This window comes from Coturnix japonica, chromosome 2 (genome assembly GCF_001577835.2).
Source record: "Coturnix japonica isolate 7356 chromosome 2, Coturnix japonica 2.1, whole genome shotgun sequence".
Classification (NCBI taxonomy): Eukaryota; Metazoa; Chordata; class Aves; order Galliformes; family Phasianidae; genus Coturnix; species Coturnix japonica.
In genome coordinates, this window is record NC_029517.1 from 127,936,881 (window position 1) to 127,959,447 (window position 22,567).

At 37.9% G+C, this 22,567-nt stretch overlaps 2 protein-coding genes across 2 annotated transcripts in view; one reads left to right on the forward strand and one right to left on the reverse strand.

Moving 5' to 3' along the window:
• TG (thyroglobulin) overlaps positions 1–22,567 on the forward strand; it is a 133,098-nt gene that overhangs the window by 76,449 nt on the left and 34,082 nt on the right. The gene's annotated exons all lie outside the window — the stretch shown is intronic.
• Positions 1,215–20,781, reverse strand: SLA (Src like adaptor). The gene is made up of 8 exons (XM_015856309.2): positions 20,636–20,781; positions 15,658–15,763; positions 10,896–10,995; positions 7,823–7,909; positions 6,397–6,500; positions 5,065–5,196; positions 3,023–3,155; positions 1,215–2,404 (listed from the first exon to the last, which is right to left on the reverse strand). The coding sequence occupies exons 2-8, from the start codon at positions 15,728–15,730 to the stop codon at positions 2,245–2,247; spliced, it is 789 nt and encodes a 262-aa protein (XP_015711795.1). The 5' UTR covers positions 15,731–15,763; positions 20,636–20,781; the 3' UTR covers positions 1,215–2,244.

The window sequence follows — 22,567 nt, forward strand, 5'->3', positions numbered from 1 at the left end:
ACTCCTGGGTGTTATTTTAATAAATGCAAATCATGACTTAGAAATCTGTAATGCTCCCCATATACATTTCACTGGTTACAATATAGTTGCCACAGTAACAAATTAATGATCAGTAACAGTAATAATTAGATTATACAAACATCTAGAGTACCCGAGTTGATTTTGCTTTTCGTTCAAAGCTTTTATTCAAGGTTTATCATCCAAACTACATTCACTTTTAAAATTCTGAAGTATGTTTAAACTATTTCATTCTCTGACTTTCTCTTGCCCTCTTTCTAGTGCAAATGATCTACTGTAAGATCTATGGAATGCACAGATATGTGCCATGAGATATTTGCAGAGGGAATTCATATAAACGAAATTCCCTCTGTGTCAAAACTCAAATCTGCACCCAACTTTCCACACACACCCCTGCCCCCAAAAGAAAAAAAAGAAAGAAAGAAAGAAAGAGAGAAAGAAAGAAAGAAAGAAAGAAAGAAAGAAAGAAAGAAAGAAAGAAAGAAAGAAAGAAAGAAAGAAAGAAAGAAAGAAAGAAAGAANGAGAAAGAAAGAAAGAAAGAAAGAAAGAAAGAAAGAAAGAAAGAAAGAAAGAAAGAAAGAAAGAAAGAAAGAAAGAAAGAAAGAAAGAAAGAAAACAAAAGAAGAAGAAGAGGAAAGGGAAGGGAAAGGAGTACAGCAGCACATTGGATTGAAAAGATGCCCAATCAAGTACATAAATTGCAGCATTTTATGTCCCCAGATGTGACTACATAATTTACACAGTAAACACGAGTCAAGTTCCAAGGACCACGCAATCTGATTGGATCACAGAGTGGCTTAGGTTGGAAGGGAGCTCAAAGATCACCCAGTTCCAACTCCCTGCTGTTAGCAGAGTTGCCATCCACCAGCTCAGGCTGCCCAGGGCCCCATCCAAACTGTCCTTGAGCACCTCCAGGGATGGGGCATCCACAGCTTCTCTGGGCAGCATGTGCCAGCACCTCACCACCCTTGGAATAAAGATTTTTTCCTAATATCTAAACTAAATCTACTATCTTTTATTTTAAAGTCGTTCCCCCTTGATCTGTCATTATCAGACTTCTTTCAGTTTGGCAAGGGTACATGTACATTGAAAACTTCTCTAGTCTGTGATATTTAAAACAACCCAGTTGCTTTAAGAAATTTTTAAGCAATAATACTTCAGACAAGACGTTCAGTAAACTCTTCAACATCCACTGTTTCTGATTTGTTCTATTAGTTTAATTATTAAAAAGCTCATATTAATATAAATATTATACATAAATATGGCGTGCCTTCAGGAGATGGGGTTCAGTTCCTCTACTCAAAGGTCACTCCTTTGCAAGCCTACCTTTGCAGTTAGGCATTATAGTACAATATTTTACTTTTCATTTTAAAAAACAACCAACAAAACAAACAAAACCCCCCACTTTGTTCTCTGATGAATATCCACTGGATTAAGAGCAGTTAGGTTCTGCTTTTGGATATGCTTGTTCTTCCATCTCAGGCTTTAGCAAGAACTTCTCAGTGAGTTAAGCCTTGTCTTCATTTTGTGATCTTTCTGTGACTCTACAGGACATTGCACCCAGCTGAATTAAAAGCCACTTGGAAAATCGAAGACGTTATTTTTTCTTTTCCCCCAAAGGTAGAAATGACAGATGTGTACAGTCAGTAGAATGAGGTGTTTCTTGGATGCCAATTACTTGACATTTTCTTGGAGACTTTCCAGCTCACTGATAATGATGAGTGAGTATGTATGGAGAAGGAAAAAGGTTCTTTCTCTCAGAGTAGGTAGATTCTGTAGACATGACTTTAAGCCTTGTAGAGAGTAGTAGACTAAGACTTTAATTCACAGTCTCAAGCTGCAGTTAGTCTTTTGTGTCCAGTCACCTTTGTACAATGGTGGGCATCATCCTTACTGAAGAATCCTCTGCCTCACTTGATTCTTGGCTTAGAGTGTCTCATTTTATCTTGCTAGTGAGCGGTTTCTAATTTCAGGTGCACACAGCACAATTGCTTTATATAGCATGAGATAGGACCCTTTCAAAGGTCTCTGGTCAACCTTCAGAAGGTAAAATGTAGAACCACAGTCAGAGTTTTATCGCCAGCTGGTATACATTATCCCTCAGCTGCTGAAGTACTGCAGGACCACAGGATGCTCTGTTAAAGGCTCAGCTTCCATTTTCTCCCTTGTCGTCTCCAGGTCAGTTGTCAAAATACGTAGGTGGCAAGTGAAGGGTACTCTTATGCTTACTCCCTGTGTGCTTTCTTCTTTCTGGCACTCACAAAAGAAGAGTTGTCATCCCCTGTCAAGGAGAGGTAGGAAGCAATGCTTTCCCTCAGGCCATAGCTGAGACAGGAATCATCTATTTCTGCCAGTGTGCTTTCTGTATCTCCAGTCATCTCCAACCTTTAAAAGTATGAAATGTCATTAGAATTCCAGATACATAAACTTAGTCAAGTATTAACACTTACTGAGCCAAACAATGTTAATTTTATTTCACAAAAAAATCCCATCTTATAAATCATTAAACATTTCTGTCTCGTAGTGATTTTCTAAAACAGTACAATACTGATGTCTGTTCTTGAGCATTTTAGAAGGCCTCTCTATACATTCTTTCCTTCTTATCTGAAGGAAAAAAGTGGACTTCAATAAAGCACAAAATTATCTTGTATTTGGAGGCAAATGAAAGTACTGGTGGGCCTGAGCATGGATTATGGTCTGTCTCTTACTTCTTCCCCCATGGCAGAGAGGGCTCATGAGTCCCAGTGGACAGATGCAACCATGATCCTGGCTGGGTAGAAGTGATTTAATGCTGTAACTATACTTTTGCAGGTTAAAGTACTAAGATTAGCAGTTAGAGAGCTGAACATCTAGTTCTCATGGGTTCACATGCTGTCAACAGCTTGGAAGATTTAAAACTGGCCTCTGTAGAAGGAAATGGCTGCTTCTCCTGTGTTGTAAGTGAAAGTACATGTAAGACTGGAAAAATGATTTGTTATTTATGGCAGCTTGTGTTTGTGGTACCTGTGAATGCTTCTCCAGTTGAAGTTTTTATTCCTCATCACCACAGGAGGAACTTGATTCATTATGCTGTGGTTACTAGTGCACTGGGTAAGGCAGGGTGTTGTAAGGACGCAGCAGAGACCATCAGCAACTTCTGAACAGGGAAATGAAGACATATGAAGTTAATCCTTCACTGTGTTCTCAGCAAGAAAGCTATGACACAGGCTCAACTTCTTTTCCTAGTATCTTTGCTTTTTAATTTATCAAGGGGTATGTTTCCCACAGTATGAGTGAGCAACTGAGAAACAGAGTAATAGATTTGCCAAAAATCTAGAAGGAATTTTACAACAGATCAGAGACTTAAACCCAAGCTTCCTGAGTCTCTAGTGAGTTCTGCTTTTGCTTTCCATCCTCTCACCCGTGCAAAAAAATAGATAAAAGATACAAGATACAACCACTCAGAGTGGATTCTGTTTGGACCTATTCTGTTTGGAATGACTCTAGGTTTACTGTTGCCAGTTTACATGTTCATGTTGCATTCAGATAGCTTTCATCTCTTTTTCTCCATTGTCTCCTCCTTGCTCCCCTACAAACATTGCATATATTCTTCTGTCATTGATAATGTTGATGTTTTAGACCTCCAAGCTTTATTTCAGCAAAGCCTATCTGTACTTATCTTGAATTCTTGGATTGATTTCAGATGCACTGTTAGGGATAACCTATTTTTTTCCAGTCTGATATTCTGCAATATCACATGCAGGGGCAAGGAGAGGAGTTAAATTTCATTATGTCCTCTCTTACATCTATAACTCAAGTTGTTATAATTATTTTTCAGAATGTTTGTGTTTGATTTTTTTTAATTTTTTTTCCCCTTTCTAAACAGAGAAAGATGTCAGATAACTAAAATGCAAAGAAAAATATTACTCTCTTTAAATTCTCACTCAACTATATCACTGGACTCAAATGTTTTGAAAGTGAGGTGTTTTCAGCTGTTTTTTTCTTTTTTTTCCAGTTTATCAGAATACCCTTTTTCATTTACCCATGTAATATGCAAATATTGTGGCTTTATACTTTGTACCCATTACTAATTAAAGCCCATAACCTGTCATAACTTTTATGCAACCTTTTTTTTTTTTTTTTTCAATTCTGCTTTCTCTTTCATTTTAGAGCATTCTTATTTTAATGTACCATAACTGCAGTCTCTTAATTGTGTTGCTTGTTGTGTCATCTCTCTGATGCCTGTTAAATCGTCATAAATCTGGAAAATAGCTGTTGAAGCAGGTGCAATCCACTAGGTTGATATTGGTATATATGACAGCTGAATCTAGATTTAAACTAACAGATGAACTACATAGATGATTTTTACTCATTAACTCAACCATAGTTTTCTTATGCAATTAAATAGGGAAAAAAATGTCAAAATTTCTGAGCATTTTCTGCTGTAGACGAGGATATCAAAGAGAACTTGACTTCAAAATCTGGTCTTGCATGTCTGATACTATCTGTCTGTATGGTAAGTGAATAAATGGCAGAAATACTGAAGTTGGTAAACCAAGAGAGCCAGGAGCTGACCTATGGCCCTGGGCACAAAAGTGAGACTGTCACCTATAAAGCTTAATTTTTTTTTGTACCCCTAAACTTTGACATTGGCTGTTCCTTGATAAGGAAGCAGCGGGATGACCATGGCCTGTGACATTTCCAAACTGTAAGTAAAACTTGTCTAAGGAGGTGCTAGACAGTAACGTTTTGACCAAAACTGTGTTACAGACAGCTCTAATGACACAGTCATGTGGGCATACAATAACTTAAGCCAATACAGGCAGAACATATCTGTATCTTTTTGAGTTCTCGGGTTCATTCCCATTCCCACTGTCAGCAGTGTCTAACTTATCTTCAGGATCAAAAGTAAGGTGGAAGATATAAACCAATCATTTTTCTTCTAGTTGTTCTACGGTAGCAGTTGCAAGTCTTGGACATAGGGAAAACCTCTTGCTCTGGACCTCTGATACAGAGTTTTACAGTTGCTAGTGGAAAATAGGTTTATTTGGCTGTTGCTGTTGTACCTGAGTAGTGATTCACGAGGTCTTCAAGGCACTGAAAGGTTTGCCGTGGAGAGATGTAATACCAGTTATTTGGAAGGCGGAAGATCCTGTAATGTTTCACCTCCCTGTGCCGCACTGACAAGGAATATAATCCTGGAGAAAAAAAGAGGACCGATTATAACAATGTCAAGTCCTAATTCTGCAGGGATAGTTGAAATCCAAACAGTAGAATGTTTCAAAAGGTCCCAGAAAGTTCTTACAGAATTCAAAGTCTGTCTTAATTTTCTACATTTTAAGTATAATGAATAAAGTGCCCAGAATTTGGTACTTAAATTTTGATTGATTCTAAATTTCTGATGTATTTTTCTTGTACATTTACTGATGTAGTATTTTCTGAGATGATGTAAGGGAAATGGGCCTCCACAGAAGTTGTTGTGGTGCTCAGAGATATGATTTAGCAGAGGGCTGTTAGAGTTAGGGTACTATGGTTAGGCTGCAGTTGGACTGGATGATCTTCGAGGTTTTTTCCAACCTGAGTAATTCTATGATTCTATGTTTGCCTTTCCCTGAACACAAGGACTGGACTCATGTGCCGGGTTCCTGATTTTAATCACCTGTCTTAATTAACTTCCAGTAACGCAGTAGCTAGTATCTGTTAATGTGGTAATCAGAAGATATTACAGTGGACAATGGGAGATGTATTCCCCTTGAAAAAAATAGTGAAGTGTGAACACTAAAATTCCTATTTTGCATCATAATTAAAATTCTTTTGGCTTATGCTGAAAACTTATATATTAGCAAAGAAAAAGGGTGATGAGAGGTGGGAAATCAATTTAATAAATTTCTTAGGAAGATGGAATAGTTTAGAGTCAGTAGTTCTAATAATCAGTACTTTAGAAAAACAGATGGAATAATGGTAAAGAAAATGAAGACGTAATTTTGGGGAAATATACAAAAGAGCTGCCTGCTTACATGGGAAACCTAATTATCCATCATCCTCTCTATTTTATATGTATTTTATGACTTTTTCAACCAATTGTTTGCAGATCAGGACAAAGCTACAATATTTCTTCTGCTCGAAAATTCTCACTGCCTAATAAGTTTTAGATGTGACCAAAGTGAATAATAATGTTTAAACAACTGTGTCTTGTTTATGCTGGTGCCTGTGGAACTTTCCAAGGCCGTGGTTAACCTTCTTTTCAGCACTGTTCATAGCATAGGTGACCAGTGAAGACTGGAATGTTGCACAGGGTGCCTTTTTTTGAGGTTATCCATATGGAGAGGGATGGGGAGAGAGTTAAGGCTCGTAAAACTGTTTGTGCCTGAGATCAAAGTGGAAAAAGTGTTCCTCACCTTTCCTAGTTTCACTCTCTCTGATCATGAAGGAGCCGACCTTGGTGTTGGGGAGCTGTAGAAGTTCCTCTGCTTTCTCTCTTCCCAGCCCTTCAAATAGCCAGCTGTGAAGCAGGAAAAAACAAATTCTGAAATTTGGACTCCAGTGAAACAGAGCAGCATGTGGTCGTGAAAGTGCAGCATTTGCCAGGAAAAGTGACTGCAAAAACAACTGTAGTTATTCTCTAAACTATGTCCAGGCATATTTTTCAGTTTATGGAGAAAATCTTGCTCTCCATTTTCACATGTTGAGCTTAAATAGCTTTTGTGAGACTAAGAGAAGAACAAAGAAGTCTTGGACTTACTACGGCAAACAAAACTTTTCAAGCTACCTGTATCTACATTGGTAGGGTTATGTCCATGTAACATATCCATGGCACATCTGTGGCATTAGAGATGCTTTAGTTTCTTCTTCTTTGTTTAAGCAACTTTTGGTAACACAGATTGTATTTTATTGTACAGGGAATGCACCCCAAATAAAATTATTCATCTTATGCTAGGGAACAGTCCAGTTGTTTAAATTAATTGTTTTTTATTGAATAAGGCAAAAGGCATTACCAATTTTCCTGATAAGTTGACACACTATTTTTCTACAGTTAGTCAGTACTGATACAGCTGAACTTGCTGTAGTAGTGTAGGAGTCTCTGGTGCTTTAAAGTAATGTTATTCTTATGTGTTTGATCCTGTCTTGGGGAAACTTCAGAAATGGTAATGGAAAGCTCCTGCCTGTGCCTCGCATTTTGAAAAGCATCTCTGTTTCAAGAGGGTATAGAACATATTAAAATTTAAGCACTTGCATAAATCCCAATGAAGTTCACACTTCGTATGCTTAAGATTAAACAGGTGTTAAACTCCTTTTCTAGAAAAACCTAAATGTATGCTTCAGTGTTTTCTTCCTGACTGTTGTCTAGGGCAACAAGAGAGCTCTGAATATTCCTTAGCTCTTTCATTGAGAGAGGTTACATTCATAAATGACTTATTTTTCTTTCTCTTTGTTTGTGGGTTGATTGTTTTTGTTTTATCATGTGCAAATAGGACCTACATTTTACTTTTTGTAAAAAGCTTTTTCTCAGCCAGATCACTTTCTTGAGATCTTAGAAGTAAAAATCAGTCCACACAGTAGAAGTATTTTTGAGTATCTCCTGTGAAATCAAGTTTTTTGACCCTTCCAGTTATATAAAAAACTATGTTTTTTATTTTCATATATTCTAAAATTGATATCAGATTTCAAGGGAGCTGAGACATGAAGAATTACATCAGGCTATCAATAAATAAAATTTCTTTCCAGTTATTCTTGGTGTTGTTTTATAACAATGAATAACTTTAATCAGTGTAGTAAACAGACAGAAATTAGTATTGAGTTGTTATGGGAAATGCATTTACTTACCCATGATAAACCTTTGCTACATATTTCCCTGGAATGTAATTTTCTCGTCCTGTTGTAAGGGAATGGACTCTCCACCAACCTCCTTCACTGTGAAAGCAAGACAAGGGATATTTTCAGATGCATTTTCAGAGCTTGTCCTCATTTTAGAAGTGAGTTAAGACATACAGGCTGGGCTGTAACCTTCTATCTGCGTTCTTGAATTCTCACACTCAGAAATGGACCCAAGTTTGTTTCATTTAGAGTAGTTTCTTTAAGATTAAATTTGGACACAGAAATAAGCTGCATTTTTTCCATCTCAGTTGCTAAGAAATAAAATATTTTTTCTGTAGTTAAAAGAAGAAGGGTAAATATGCAGTGGTTAAACCCTGCTGTGCTCTGTCTTCCCACAGCTAGACTTCTCTTGGTATCCAAGACACTCAGCTTGTGGCTGAGCATGCTGTGTCTAGACAGCCTTGTAGTTCCTCTTGCAGTATAAGGGAAGAGAAGACAAATGTATGTGACCAGGCATATGTTTCTTCATTGATCTACCATAGGTTATTGATGAACTGAATACCAGCTTTAGCTTTCAAGTCCCTTTTGGGAGCAGTAATAAAAATTTTCACAGGGATGTTGCAGTGCTTTAGAAACTAACCAAAGGAATTATGTCAGTGCTGAGTTAGGATGATTTATGCTTTTTTTCTCCACCTTTTCCTTTAAGAATTTGAATCCAAATAATAGTATTTGAATACTCTTTTTATGGCAGTTCCAAAATGATGCTTCCAAATAATTCCCAGACAGCAGATTCAATACTCAGTTAGTCTAGGTCAAGACAACTGAGTTGCAAACCCTAAGTTAAACCTCCTGGCTTGCAATGACTGGCATCACGGTCCAGAAAGTATGAACTGAAGGAAAAAGAGAAGTTTGCTATTTAGAGTTGGAAGTTTCAGGAAGTTTTGTTTGTGGTTGTGTTGTGAAATAGTTTAAAAGTTTAGGAACTGTTTTTTGTTTGTTTTCCCACAGGACTCCCAGATAGAACCCATAAGAAAACTGGAGACGCTCAGCATATACCTCCCTACAAACTGTAGTATTATTAATGCTGTAAAATCCCAGTGATGGTTAAAAGTCCAAGAGCAGCATGTCCCTTTTGGGGCAGGAGCCACAGAAGTCATATACACTGGGGTATTTCTCTGGAGGACAGCTGGTCCTACTGGCACAAACTAAATTCATTGGTATATCAGGCTCCTGGTTGAGTGTGGAGAGTAAAGAATTCTGTCAATGATCTTGATCCGATTCTGACAACCTTCAGCAATCATCAGCATCTGTGAGGAATTGTAGTTTCTTGGTATGATTCACAGAGTTGATTTCTAATACACTTAATTGCTTTGGTTGAAGGATGAAAAACAGTTAATATAAGAGCAGTATGTGCTGTCTTCTAATGCTTCTCCATGCTAACTCCTTCTCACTTGTGTTCTGATCATGCCTGCCGTGCTGCTTTTCTCTTCCACTCTGGCTTCTTTGAATGACTTGAGAGAATGAATAAACCCAAAGGTTATGTACAGATAGCAAAAACCTGTATGCAAATAGTTCCTGTTAACATCTTCCCGGTTAGGAAGAACAGAGTCCTCCATTAGGACAATGTGCTTTGCACAGAGCATTGCTTTTTGTCTATGCATAAGCTGATCCAAATCAGGAAGAGTAAAGATCTTATCAAGGCTTAACTTTGGCTCCTGTTAGTTATCAGATGTTCTTGATGATTACATAACAGATAAACATGATAAAAACTGCTACTGTAGTAGCCTAGTCCTTATGGATGTTTTATGTCTAACAGATCATATTATACAACACATACACGCAAATGATACATACAGTTCCCATTGTTATGGGTATATGTAGTTTTGTGATGATTAAAGTTGGGAGCAAGGCTTTAAGGTGGGATTTCCAGGCAAAGGTGATCATAGATTCATAGAGAGTTACACTGATTCTCTGTATCAGAAAAAAAAAAAAATCTTGTGGTACTGACTGAGACTTTTGATCTCCAGGTTCAGGGAAAGCACTCTGACAGCAGAACATGGCCACAGCCATTCTGGGTCAGATCAGAAGTCTGTATACAGATATGAGAGAAGTATCTGAGAATTCATGAAGCACCTGTGATACCTCTCTTGAATACTTCTGTTCTCCAAACATTTCATGTTCTGGCTTCTCCAGTTAAAGAAGTCTGCCATGAATTTGAGATCCTTAAAGGATTTCTCTGATAGGAATGTCTTTTATCTCCTCTTAAATCTGTCTGCTCCTGCAGCTGCAAAAATGACATCTCTCATTTCTATTTAAGCTGTGAAAACAGGGGCTGAGTAACTCCTAGGAGGTCATCACATGCAGATACAAGTTGTGCAAAAAGGAATAACTGATCTACTGCCATCCACTGTTCTAGAAGTGTGCTTATTCTGGCGTGTGACAATATTTGCACTATATTTAAGATCAGTCTAAACTAGTATAATTATTTTTCGTGAGCCTGGTTCCTTATGAGGTTTGTAAATTTTTGCGTAGAAATAGCAATGAAATCTTTGACCTTTTTTTTTTTTTTTTTTTTTTTCCCATTTAAAAAAATTCAGACTGAATTTTAAAAATACAGAACAAGTATTTTATTTCTGTTATAGTTGCCTTAAATGCAGGATGAAATTCAAAGTTCTAACCATGAAGGAGTTGTTATATTGTTAGAGTGAAAGAGATACTTCAAATTCCGAATCATTTTCCTTTTCTACCTGATTCAAACTACTTTTGCTCACTCTGTTTTCCACAAGTATGAGAGTGCTTTCTGAAAAACATTTTTAAAGCAGAATTCTCTTTTGAGTCCTATTTAAAACTATAGCCTGAATCCATCATCAGAAGACATTTCAAAGGATCTAAGAAAAAAAATGAAATCCCTAATCTTTAAAATCTAGGGAAATTTACACTATGGCTGAGAATCTTTCCTTGTTGGTTCATTTTGCTGAACTGCATCCACTTGGAGTCATCTACATAAAACATAACTTTGCATCAATTGTTACAAAAGCCAATTTAAATATATATATATATATATATATATAAATCTACTTACTCTGATAGCACACGTAGTTTTTCTCCTACGTGAAATATAGGTTGGCTTATGTCTGCTGAAGGATAGTCATAGAGGACAGCAAGGAAATCACTTTCCTGACCTGTTAAAAAAGAGACAGAAAATGTCGCTTAACAATATGATAGAGTTCTGAAGGAGAAATGGAAAGAAAATGCATATGTTCTGTCTTATAGAAAGTCATAAAGAGCCTATAACTTTGGAGAAAAATGTGAAGATATTAGAAATGAAGGAAAAAAAAAAGGCCAGTTTGTTAATTATAACTAGCTAATTTTATGCCACTTTTAGTAAATATCATATTTAAAGGACATAATCAGTTTGAAAATATCAAGATTTATAATATTATGAGGCAACTTAGATTTGATGAATGTCTGTGTCTCTAAGTGCCTCCAGCTGCAACTCTGACCATACATTCCTTTAAGGAGATGAAGGTGTGTGTTGCATTGTTCCAGTGTTTAGCACCCCTGGTACTTTTTGAAATCATGAAATTAGTTCAGGTAAAGGGCAATGTGAGTGTAGCTATAATTGCCTATTTCCCACCACCTTTCTAAATCAATTCAATGAACAGCCAGAGGCCCTTGTTCTCTTTCTTGTGTTGAATGTGTCCTAGAGGTGGCACATGATGCTCCTTATTTTCCATTAACAAAGGGAGGCAAAATGGATGTTTTTAATTAAATCATTATGTAGGTGCAAGTCTCAGAACTGAGTTCAGAAAAGAGATAAGAAGACTTTTACATCACTCAGGATGAGACTGGGTCTTGCAGCACTCTAAGGACATGTGTTGAGTCCTTGGATTCCTGATGGATGAAGTCTTGCACTTCGGACAAAACTGACCAACAAGCATTGAAAAGCTCCTCATCCTGCAGGAGCACCCAGCATATGCTGACAGCCGGGAGATTTGGAAGTTAACAACAGTGGGTTTTATGAGCATGGTGGTGGTGAGTTGATAGTTGGACTAGATGATCTTAGTGGTCTGTTCAAGAGGAGAGTTTTAACACTTCTAGTTGTCCTTACAGCAGTGATAGTAAAAAATATGTGATAAGAAAAATATTCCATATCCATCATTTAAAAGAAATAGAAAGCAACATTTTCTCAGTTAATTTTGAGTAGCTCTATGATACAGAGGCTAGCATTACACAATGCAGGAAGTCCTTTCATGTTTATATTCCAAATGGTTGTAAGCCTGTTTATTTTTCTGAGCTCTTGCCACTTAAATAGTCCTATGATACAATTAGTAAGAATCCTTATAGATATATGGGTGTCTGGAGTCTGGAGAAGACACAAATTAATTTTGTCAGTACATGCTGTGTTACTATTACATGGTTTTCTTAGTTGGTGTCACTGAATTGAAAAAAACTAGTCCAGCAACTTCGTATCACCCATGCCATGATTAGTCAACTGTATCCTATATTATTCATTGAGCTATACTGCAGATATTCTGTGCTAAACAAGCCTTTCATCATTTTCCTGTAATGCTCTAAAAATTAAGAAAAATCTCCTTTGTCTGTGAAACAGAATTTAGCGATGGTTTTTTAAAAATTTATATCCTTTATAAGCATTCTCTTTCTGTGCTGAAAGAGTGGAAACCAAGTCCTTTTCTGCCCTCTTTCCTATTGTACGTGGTGGTTTGCATTTTGTTATGCGCTGCAGAGAACATCATCTTTTCTCTGCTATACAGAGATCTGCAGTACTTTGATTACATTTTCATCTTTATATCTGTTTTAGTTTCATTTTTGCTTGTGAATTTGGAGGTCTGAAAAGGAAGGAATTAATCATAGGGCTGGCTGCTGCATCCATGAACCACTTAAAACGTGTGTACTTACTTATATTATGCAAAACCTTTCAAGTTTCCCACTCCACTAACAAGCCTTCATTTTAATTGGTATTTAAATCAAACCTCACTGGTTTTTTTGGTCATGTGAAATACCCCACCACACTCTACAGTGTTTCACAAAACCCATACAAGCTCTTTTCAAAGACAAAGCCTTGAAACCTAAAGGCTAAAAAGATTACCCTGTTTCTCCACACTCAAATTTCAGTTATACTGACTGAGCTTCCTTCTAACAAAACCTCTCCTCCACAGTTTAAGTGCGTAGGTGACAGGTGAAATGGAACAGCTCAAAAGCTAGAGTGGAAAGATCAAAGCGCTGAATCATTTCCATTCAGTAAGGTGTTGTGGGTTTTTTTATTATAATTATTTGTTGTCGTTGTTGTTGTCTGTTGGGTTGTTTTTCTTTTATTATTTTTAAGGAGAGAAAGATGAGTATGAAATACAAGCTAGTTTTAGATGTCTGCATGGCTGGATGTCTTTCTTTAAAGGTGTGAAACTTAATCCTGCATGCCCCAAAGTACTCAGTCAGAGGCCAGCTGTGAACGGACTACCAAACAGTTCAAGAGAGGAGGGAGAGCACAGGCGGTGCATCCAAATCCTAATTCCTGCATGGTTCCAGCTTTAATGTCTGACACAAATACTGTGATTTATGGCATATCAAATCCCAGAGGGGCTAAAGGAGAGCAGTGGTGTGCCTGGGTGGCTCACTGTGCGTCTGCCATGAGGTGTGGCTGCAGAACAACACTGACATGTACCCAAATTAGATCTAAACCAGCCAGCTCGAGAAGTGAGAGTTATGCAGGTGCAGCAGTGCACGGCTCAAAAAGGATTAACTCAATTCAAGGTCCCCAGGGTGGATAAAAGAGGGGTTGGGCTCACGACCTCTGATAATGTCTTAGTGCTACTAAGTCTTGTCAGGGACACCCACACAATATGCTTTTAGATGGAGTGCTGTCATATTTGAAGATATGCATTTTTCCTTATTTCAGGACTAAGGTTCATGTGCTGGAGGTGAGAAAGGTACTGAGCTATGCCCTGATTGCAGCTCTCAAGCTGCACAAGAGACTTACAGGTGTCTGACAAGGGCATTTGCATTATGGATCAATTTTGCAACTGCAATTCATAGAAACATATAATTGTTTGAGTTGGAAGAGTCATCTAGTCCAACTTCCCTGCAATGAACAGGGACATACATAGCTAGAACAGGTTGCCTAGAGCCCCATCCAGCATGACCTTGAGTGTCTCCCAAGAATATCTTCCTTGATTGTCTCACTCTTTCTGTTTATCATCTTTTCTTTCTCTTCCCTTCTATTCCAGTCCTTCATTTCATTCCGCTCTACGGAAATGAGCCACTCTTCCCAATAAGTAGTTGGACTCTTATAAGTCTGTGGATCAGATCCTCCACCTTTCCTAAAGTAAAGGTGTTTCTTCTTAGCATGAGGGAAAACTTCAGTTTGATAACATGATTTAGAGTTTGATCTGCTCAGGAAACTAAATACATACATACTCATTGGATTCTCTCAATATCTGTTTTTAGTACTGTGTTCCATTAAAAAAAAATATTGTTTCCATTGGGTTTGAATGGTAGTGCTGATGCCTGTGTGCCTGACTTTAACTAGTGCACCTTTTAAGCTGTTGTGAAGGTTACTGGCCTGATCGAGATTGAGAGAGATCAAAAGACCTATGCAGGCATTTTAAGCTGCCTTAGGGAGATTAAACAAGCTCTGCATGTGCTAGATGTGTAGGAGTGCGCAAGAGGATTGAGTTCTTAGTTCCTATATGGGTAATTTCCCATAGAGATCACTATGCCATCTACATCTGTTTAGGGATATGTTCTATTTGTCATTGGAAGGAATGACAGCTTGGTATTTATGATCGCAGTTGTTGAGAAGATCAGAATAAGCACTCTTCACAAGTAAATAAATGGGTGGTTCATATTATGTGTCCCTGATTTGCCAGTGTTTGGTCTTTGCTTTATCAGGACCTAGGGCTATACTGCTGCTTGGTAATGCTAAAAGCAGGCTGTATTTCCTTCCAGTATTCATGAAAACAGCTTGATTCTCCATCCTTACAAAGCCAAGTGGCACAAGTGGGTGATCCTTATATTCCCAGTATTTTGATTAGCATCCTCCTCCCACCCCCTAAAAACAATGACACTTTTTTCCCCCTCTGCACCTCTGGGGAGCAATTTACTGCAGCACTTGTCTGGCACACTGCAACATGATGAGACATATGGGCTGTGCATAGTCTCTACCCACTCACTTGCAGTTTGGGAGTGGGAGGTCAGTGGAGATTTCTCGGTTTCCGTCTCAGACACACAATCTTTATCAGCCTATGGAGGGTTTTGCAATTTAATTTTCTCATTTGTGCATGCTTGGAGCAGGTGCATTAGATTTGCCCTTTGCAAGCTTGAGCTGTGAAATGTCTGTTTTTGTATACCCTTAGTTGATAAACCTAGTGACATGGAAAGATGGCTACATACTACCTTTAATACAACTGCGCAAGAGAAAATTTCAGGTTCAGTTTTAATGTAATGTCATTATGATTTTTAGCATTTAAGAAGATGAAAATTACAACTCAAGAGAAAACAATGAGTAAAACATCACATCGAAGTTTATCAAAGTTTGGTATTTGCCATTTCCAGTGTGCCAGTTCTTTCTGAATTGGAAGGAACATCTTTAGGAGGCCCCAGCATGTAGAAGTATTAATGTACTATATCTGTTTAATTAAAGTAATTCTTGGAACTTCGGGCTAGGACATATCTAAAAATAAACAGTCTACAGGTGCCCTCCTCCTCCCACAGGGAAACCTCCCACTTGCCTAGTTTTTCTGTCAGACCAAGGAAGATGAGTGACTGAATGTATCATGTATTTTGAACACCTTTTTGCTCTCGAAAGAAATTAAATGAATCCTTACCCGTCTGGCTTGCCACATTTGTTTCTTCTCCTCCTTCTGTGGAGGCTCTTGGTGTTTTCATAGTGTTTCCCATTGCGCTCTCAAACTCCGTCAAAGCTCTTCAGAACTAAATCAAAGGAAACATTGCATTTAAACTGCAGAATAACACCTGCTGTGCCAACACATGAAAAATAACCCAGTTTTGGTGTCTCCGATGTGTTACGGCTTTACTTTTGAGAATGTGTCTCAAATTCATGTGAGAGTTTTACATATTTGCTAAACTCTCACCCCTCTGGTGCTTTTATCAGGGGAATAGCAGAAAACCACAGCTAGGGAAGTTGCTCAGAAGAACGTAATGTAGTAAAAGTTTCCATTACCAGTACCTCAGCACAATAGGAAGTCACAGCAAAGCCATGCCCGTACAGTCATTTATGTATAAAAATGTTCGTTGCTGCACTTGGAGTTCTTAAGCTACAAAGAAGTTGATTAGATTGACGTATCTGTTTTCAGCTCCGTGTGCCGTGTTGCTCTATTGCCGAACACTAAGAATGTTGTTCAGTGCATTTCTTCTGATGCAGTTGTGATCTCAGCAAATGTGGGCAATGCTTTTTTCCTCTTTTTTTCTTTCCTTTTTTGTTTTTTTTGTTTTATTTTTCCCCCTTTTTTTTCTTCTCTGTTTTCCTTAAAAGGAACACATTGCCCCCAAACCTTTGATCTTAGAGAACTCCTCCTGCAGTTGTGCACATTTTATCCACTGGGTGAACGTATGAGAAACTCTTTGTCAGACAGTAGTGGAACTAAAATAACGACAGGGAGAATCTATTCTCATGTACCCATTCTGATTCTCTGTAACTGTGAACAGACAGACTTACCCTTTGGATTGGAAGTTTTCACCCTGTGCATTTATATTAAGTGAAGTGCAATCTGTATTTTTCAGTCTTCTCTATTATAGATATTTTGAAACTGATTACCACCTTTGGCATGCTTTTCTTATGACAGACAAGCACCTGACAGTGATAGCTGGAGCAGTGTCTGCTTGAGAAGCTGTACTGCTGAAGTCATTGATATGTTATTATTAACTGTCTTGGAATTTGATGATACTGCTTAATACAGTGCATATTTGACATCTCAGAGAAAGTTAGACACACTTGACAATAAAGTAAAGTACTATTCAAAGGAAAATACTTTGCCTCTAATCAAGGGGAAGCAGATCAATGCTAAAGCAGAAAGGTAGTGCACAGTCCGACTCCATCTGATTTTCAGACTTCTTTGTTCTTTTCCCAAAGGCTTTTGGTAGATGACTCTATTTTACCGACCAATTGGCACATTGTCCTTCTTGCTGTCTGCATTTAGGATCAAGCTTGTGACACATCTGCAGGATGCAGCTGCACCAGTGCCTTTCTAACAAGTGACTCAAATCTGCTTCACAAGAACTTCTTCCACTGCCTGATATAAGGAGTCTACAGGCTGAATATTAGTGATAAAAAAAGTAACCTTAATTTTAAACATACTATATTTGAACAAAAAGTCACTCTTGATAGAATACTCTAGATTATTCTCCATTAAAATACACCTGAGTTTCTATAACTAAACCCAGAATTCATACCCAGACAGAATCTTCACTGTTCTGCAGTAATCATATTTTTCTAGTACTTAAAAAGGCAGTTCATCTCTATCTAAGCTGATGTCAAACTGCACTTACCAGAAGATTGTGCAATTCTGGATAGGTGCTAAACATGGTAACATGGTGATGCCCATTTAGGATTTTAACATATGTGATTATTAGTTAGATGAGAATAGTATTCAAATTTTGTGTCACAAAGAAACACAAAAATAATACAGTCCTACCTCTGTGTGCCCCTTTATTCTGGATCTCCTGGTATTTGAGGGCCAGAAAAGCAAGTCTAATGAGCAGACTTGTGGCATGCTGCTTTCAGGACCTTTCTTCATGCTCTTAAGATACATTGATAGAGCGGACACCATTGTCGGGGGTGCCTGAGTCACTTGGAAAAGTAACGTGGAGCATGTGTGTATTATGGAAAAACTTCTGAAAGTTTTATCCTGCCTGACAAACTTTCTAAAAACACGGCTCTTTTAGAATCATAGAATCACCAAGGTTGGAAAGGACCTCCAAAATGATCCAGTCCAACTGCTTACCTACTACTAATATTTCCTTTAGTATAACATCTAAATGTTTCTTGAACACCTCCAGGGACAATGACTCAACCACCTACCTAGGTAGCCCATTCCAGCATCTGACTGCTCTTACGGAGATCAGATCTTTCCTAATATCCAGCGTGAGCCTTACCTGGTGCAGCTGAAGCCCATTCCCTCTTGCCCTCTCTTGTGCTGTGATCTGAATTGCTTGCTGTCTAGTTCAGAAGGACTGAGAATGGGTAACACCATGTGCCTATTTTGTACCTCTGTAGACCACATGGAAAACTAGCTTGGCTCACTTCTACCATACAAGTTTTTGCTTTATATGACCTTGTTTCTGTCAACAAGATGGAGCGTACAGCTTAGTACCGTTCATTTAGAAGAATCTGACTTACGGAAAATAGAAGTGCTACGTAGTACTTTCAGTAACAGTGAAGTGTAATGGCATTTTGGACTTTGATGTCACTAGCACGGCAGTTTGCTCTGCCTCATTACATTTTCCAGGCTAAGTTTCACTGTCGCTAATTTCTACTGGTAGCAGAGTAAAATCTTGAAGGTGGCAGAGACATCAAGATGTTCTCTAAATTCAAAGCAGAAAAGTTCAATTAAAAAAAATAAAATAAAAAATGAATGGTTGGGCTTCTGTCACTGATGTGCTAATCTAAAGTGATTAAATGGAAAATGACATTTCAAGCCTGGGTTTCCCACCATGGGCACTTGTCATTGTGTGTTTGGGCAGAGCAAAGGTGTCTTCTGTTCCATTAAAGGTGGTGGAGTGAATGTCCCAAGCTATGGCTCAACTGTCAGATATTATACAGTGCTATAGAAATGGAAGAAATTGGAAGCTGGGCAGGGAGAAGGTTGTTTCTACTTGCATGCTGGCAGTGACACATCACTGTTTTTAGGGTAGCAGCATATTAATTTGTGTCCTTCTTATTTCTTAAGCAACACTGCACAGAAGTCTTAAGTACATGGTAGTTATTAATGATTTATGTAGTGTGTGCTTGTATTAACTGCTTAACCTAAATTAATTGTATCACTTTATGATAAATCGTATGATGGTTTTCTAAAATTCTGAGATGCTCTGCAAAAATAGACTTAACAGGGAACTGTAGAGCAGCTTGTGGCTGAACTCATTCTTTATCATTCAGGTAAATAGTGGAGCAATGATAGTTTTATAGATTACATTCTTTTGAAATATAGACAATCTGTTCCAGGGCTTGCTGAGTTTGGTATACAAGTAGAGGTTGCATCCCTCAGTTGTACAAGCAGATAATGGTGCCAGACCCAAACAAAATTGCTCACCGACAGCTGTTTGGGAAGAACTGAGGTGAGGTGATTGGTTCCAAACTTACCTTGTTGTAGCAACCCCAAATCAGCACTGAGGGGTACAGCTGTTGGGATGCAAATCAAGCCCAGATCTACCTGCAGGTAGAAGGTTGGCTCTGCCAGCTCTCTGGCCACCTCCTCTGGCTTGTGCAAAAACCTTATTTTAACCATTAAGACTACATTTTTAGTCTCCCAAGCTTTGCCCTTTGAATTTGTGCACCTTAGTGAAAGTGGGCTGCTGCAGCCACAGCAGTTTGCAAACCCACTAGTACTGCAACCTAGTGGGCTTTACTGCTTTATTTCTGTAACCAAATGGAATGCAAAGAAACATCAGCAGTCCCAGTTCTGTTTTGTGTCTTATTTGTTAAGGGCAGAGCTCTTGGCAAATATGAAACCATTCGAAATCTTACTGACCTAAATCATGCCTCCCAAAAACCTGCTGTACAGTTTGCACCTTCCGTTCCTGCAAGCATCACATGTAGTAATAATTTCCTCTCACATAATCTGTTCTCTGAGAAAATGTGGCTTTGTAGCACTTAAATGGCAGAGCATGGAGGAAATTCCATTGCTTGGTAAGGATTTTTTTCAAAGTTATATTTAAAATGATCAAAGGTTAGTAAACATAAAGAAACAGAAATTATAAGAGAAGTAAATAAAACCAAAATATAAACACCCAAGAAAAGCAGTTCCACAGGTAATACTGCAGACTAATAAAAGGAGGAAATATATCATTCTTGATAAGTTATACCTTGTTTTATTTTTGTTACCTGATTTGACATCTGTACCTTCATGGTCTTAGAATACAGTTCTCAATAATGCCCACATGTAAAATCTGAATTTCACTCATGTTGGGTTTCTGTTTGTTTGTTTTCAGAGGAAAAGAAAATAAAAAGCTCTGATTTAACAAATTGAATTTTCTACATGGATTTCCTTTAATTAATCATTAATTAAAATTAGCATCCTTTCAAGTTTTAGACACTTGTGTCTTTGTCATAGGAAAGAGAAGGGTAATATCACTATCAAGGCAATTCATGTGCAAAATTGTAAATACTCTGAAATGACACAGTAGTACCACATCATGCAAACTTTAAACCCTATGAGGAAGAAGCCCACTAATCTGTCCATGATATTTCTCATATTTTGTGTGTTAGTGAGCTGCATTTTGCTGCACCATGAGGTCCTATGCATCTCTCCTAATCCCAGCTTTCAGGAGAAACTGAACTGTAGAAATGTAAAATCATTAAGGTTGGAAAAGACATCTAAGATCTTCTAGTCCACCTACTTCTAGTCCCTTCCATGTTTAATACCAGTCCTTATGAAAAGGATTAAGGCAAGCTTTTCTACTTCTACCTTAGGTGGTACTCAAAATCCATGGTCTGAATGCTGTAATTACTAAAGAAATAAAGTACCCCTATACATAGAAAAGGAAAGAAAAATAAAAGAAAAAAAGGAAAAAAAAAAAAGGAGGACTTGATCTGGTCTGCAGATAATCTGAAATTAAATTAATTTTTACCTTCAAATGCTAGGCATGATACTCCAGGTTGCGGTATTTCTCAAACAAGCTGTAGTCACAACACTGCTCTCATGCTGCCAGTAAGGGTTAGCTGATCAAGCTAAGGAGCAGCCAGGCGAATGAGTGTGTTGTGAAGTTCACACTGTCATGTAGAGCAGCATTTGCCAAACAGGCCACATACTTCCTCTCTGAGAAACAAGGAAGGCACAAAGTGTTTGCAACAGATGAGGTTTCTGATGCAAGTCACTACTCAAGAAACTTCTATCTATGGGTTGAGAGAAATAGGGAGGTTTTCAACATATTGCTTCAGAGCTGATTGAGAACATGTTAAACAAAATAGCAAAATAACCTTTTTTAAATTAATTGCACAGAAATATTTTTTTTCTCTCTTTTTCTTTTCTAAAACATATTTGTTCAGTAAAGTTCAGTTCAGTTGTTTATTTGATCTTATTTGATTTTCCTAGCTTGTTTTTTTGTTTTTTTGGTGTTTTTTTTTGTTTGTTTGTTTTTCTTCTGACAGACAGGTAAAGGTGTTAAAGTTTGTCTCTCACTCTTATTGAGCCTGAACAGGAATCCAAGGTTTGCTTTATTCTTTACTCTGTGCCATGAAACATTTCTGTCTGCAAATACTTGAAGCTCAGCATCAGACACAGACTAAAAGCCTGTGTGAGAAGCATATTTTCACATTAGTGTTGTGTAAAGCCAAGCAGGAACCACAGGACCTCTTTCATCTCAGTGTCTTAGATGGGGAAACCAGGACACTCATTTGTTCATCAACCTATCTAAAGCCACTCAGGCACATTGTACTGCAGAGTGAATGAAAAAGTCAGAGTGACATATTAAGGTTTGCTTTTATGGTCTAGGTATGCCTTCATAAACTCATAGAAGTTACTTTGTGTGGTAAATTAAAACAAACACAAACCCATGAAACTCAGCATACATGCCCAAGAAGAGGTCTTGCTTCACACAAGAAACTCTGAGTAGAGATGTGCAATGTAATACTCATCTAATGATGAAAACTGAAAGTGGACACATGAGGGAACTGTTTTGTAAAGCATTATTGGAACAAGGAGACAGTGATTAAATTCTGAGGTTTGTACCAAAATTTAGAGGTAACTACAGGAGAATGTCTGTTCTTTATGATTGACTGTGCTAGCAGTACTCTCTTTGGACAGAAAAGTGTTAGGTAATTTCATAAGTAAATCAATCACAGAGTTAAAAAATCTTAAAGATTGGAAAAGACCACTGAGATCATAGAAACATGGCATGCACTTTCCCTAACAGCACTCCCCAAATGGACACATAATGTCTCTGGAAATACTAATAGAGCAGAGTTTGGGCAATGTCTGTGCTGAAGATGGGAAAAGGCTGGGCAGAACTCGGCCTTTTCTTAATGCTTCTCACCCATGCATGCCTTAGGCTGGCTCTGATTGTCTTTGTGATTTTATAAGAGATGAAGTTAGTTTGCTTGTGCTCCATTGGAAACACTGGAAATCACATCCATGGTTTGTTTCACACAAGAACAGATAAGTTTGTAGTGAAGGAAGGTAGAAAGAATTCTCTATTTCCAAATTACTTTCTGTTTCTGGAAGCTTTTTACGCTTGTGTGATAGTGGGAGCCACATTATCCTTTTAATGAGTTCAGCTACTTGGTTTTAAATTGTAATGATAAAGTAATATTTGCTTTTAAACGGAATTTAGGGGGGCCTTACATATTATCTTAGAAGTATTTATATCCTCTTATTCAAGTCTAGCTTGAAGCAGGCACTCAGTGAGTCACGTGAGAGAAGAAAGCATTGCCTTTGCAGGGCTGCACCTATCACAGGGGTGAGGGATTTGGCAAGAATCATGTCTAAACAAGGAAACCTTTAAAAGGATATTTTTGATGGAAGACAGAGACTCTCTCCTTGCTCCCCTTCCTCCCTTTTAATC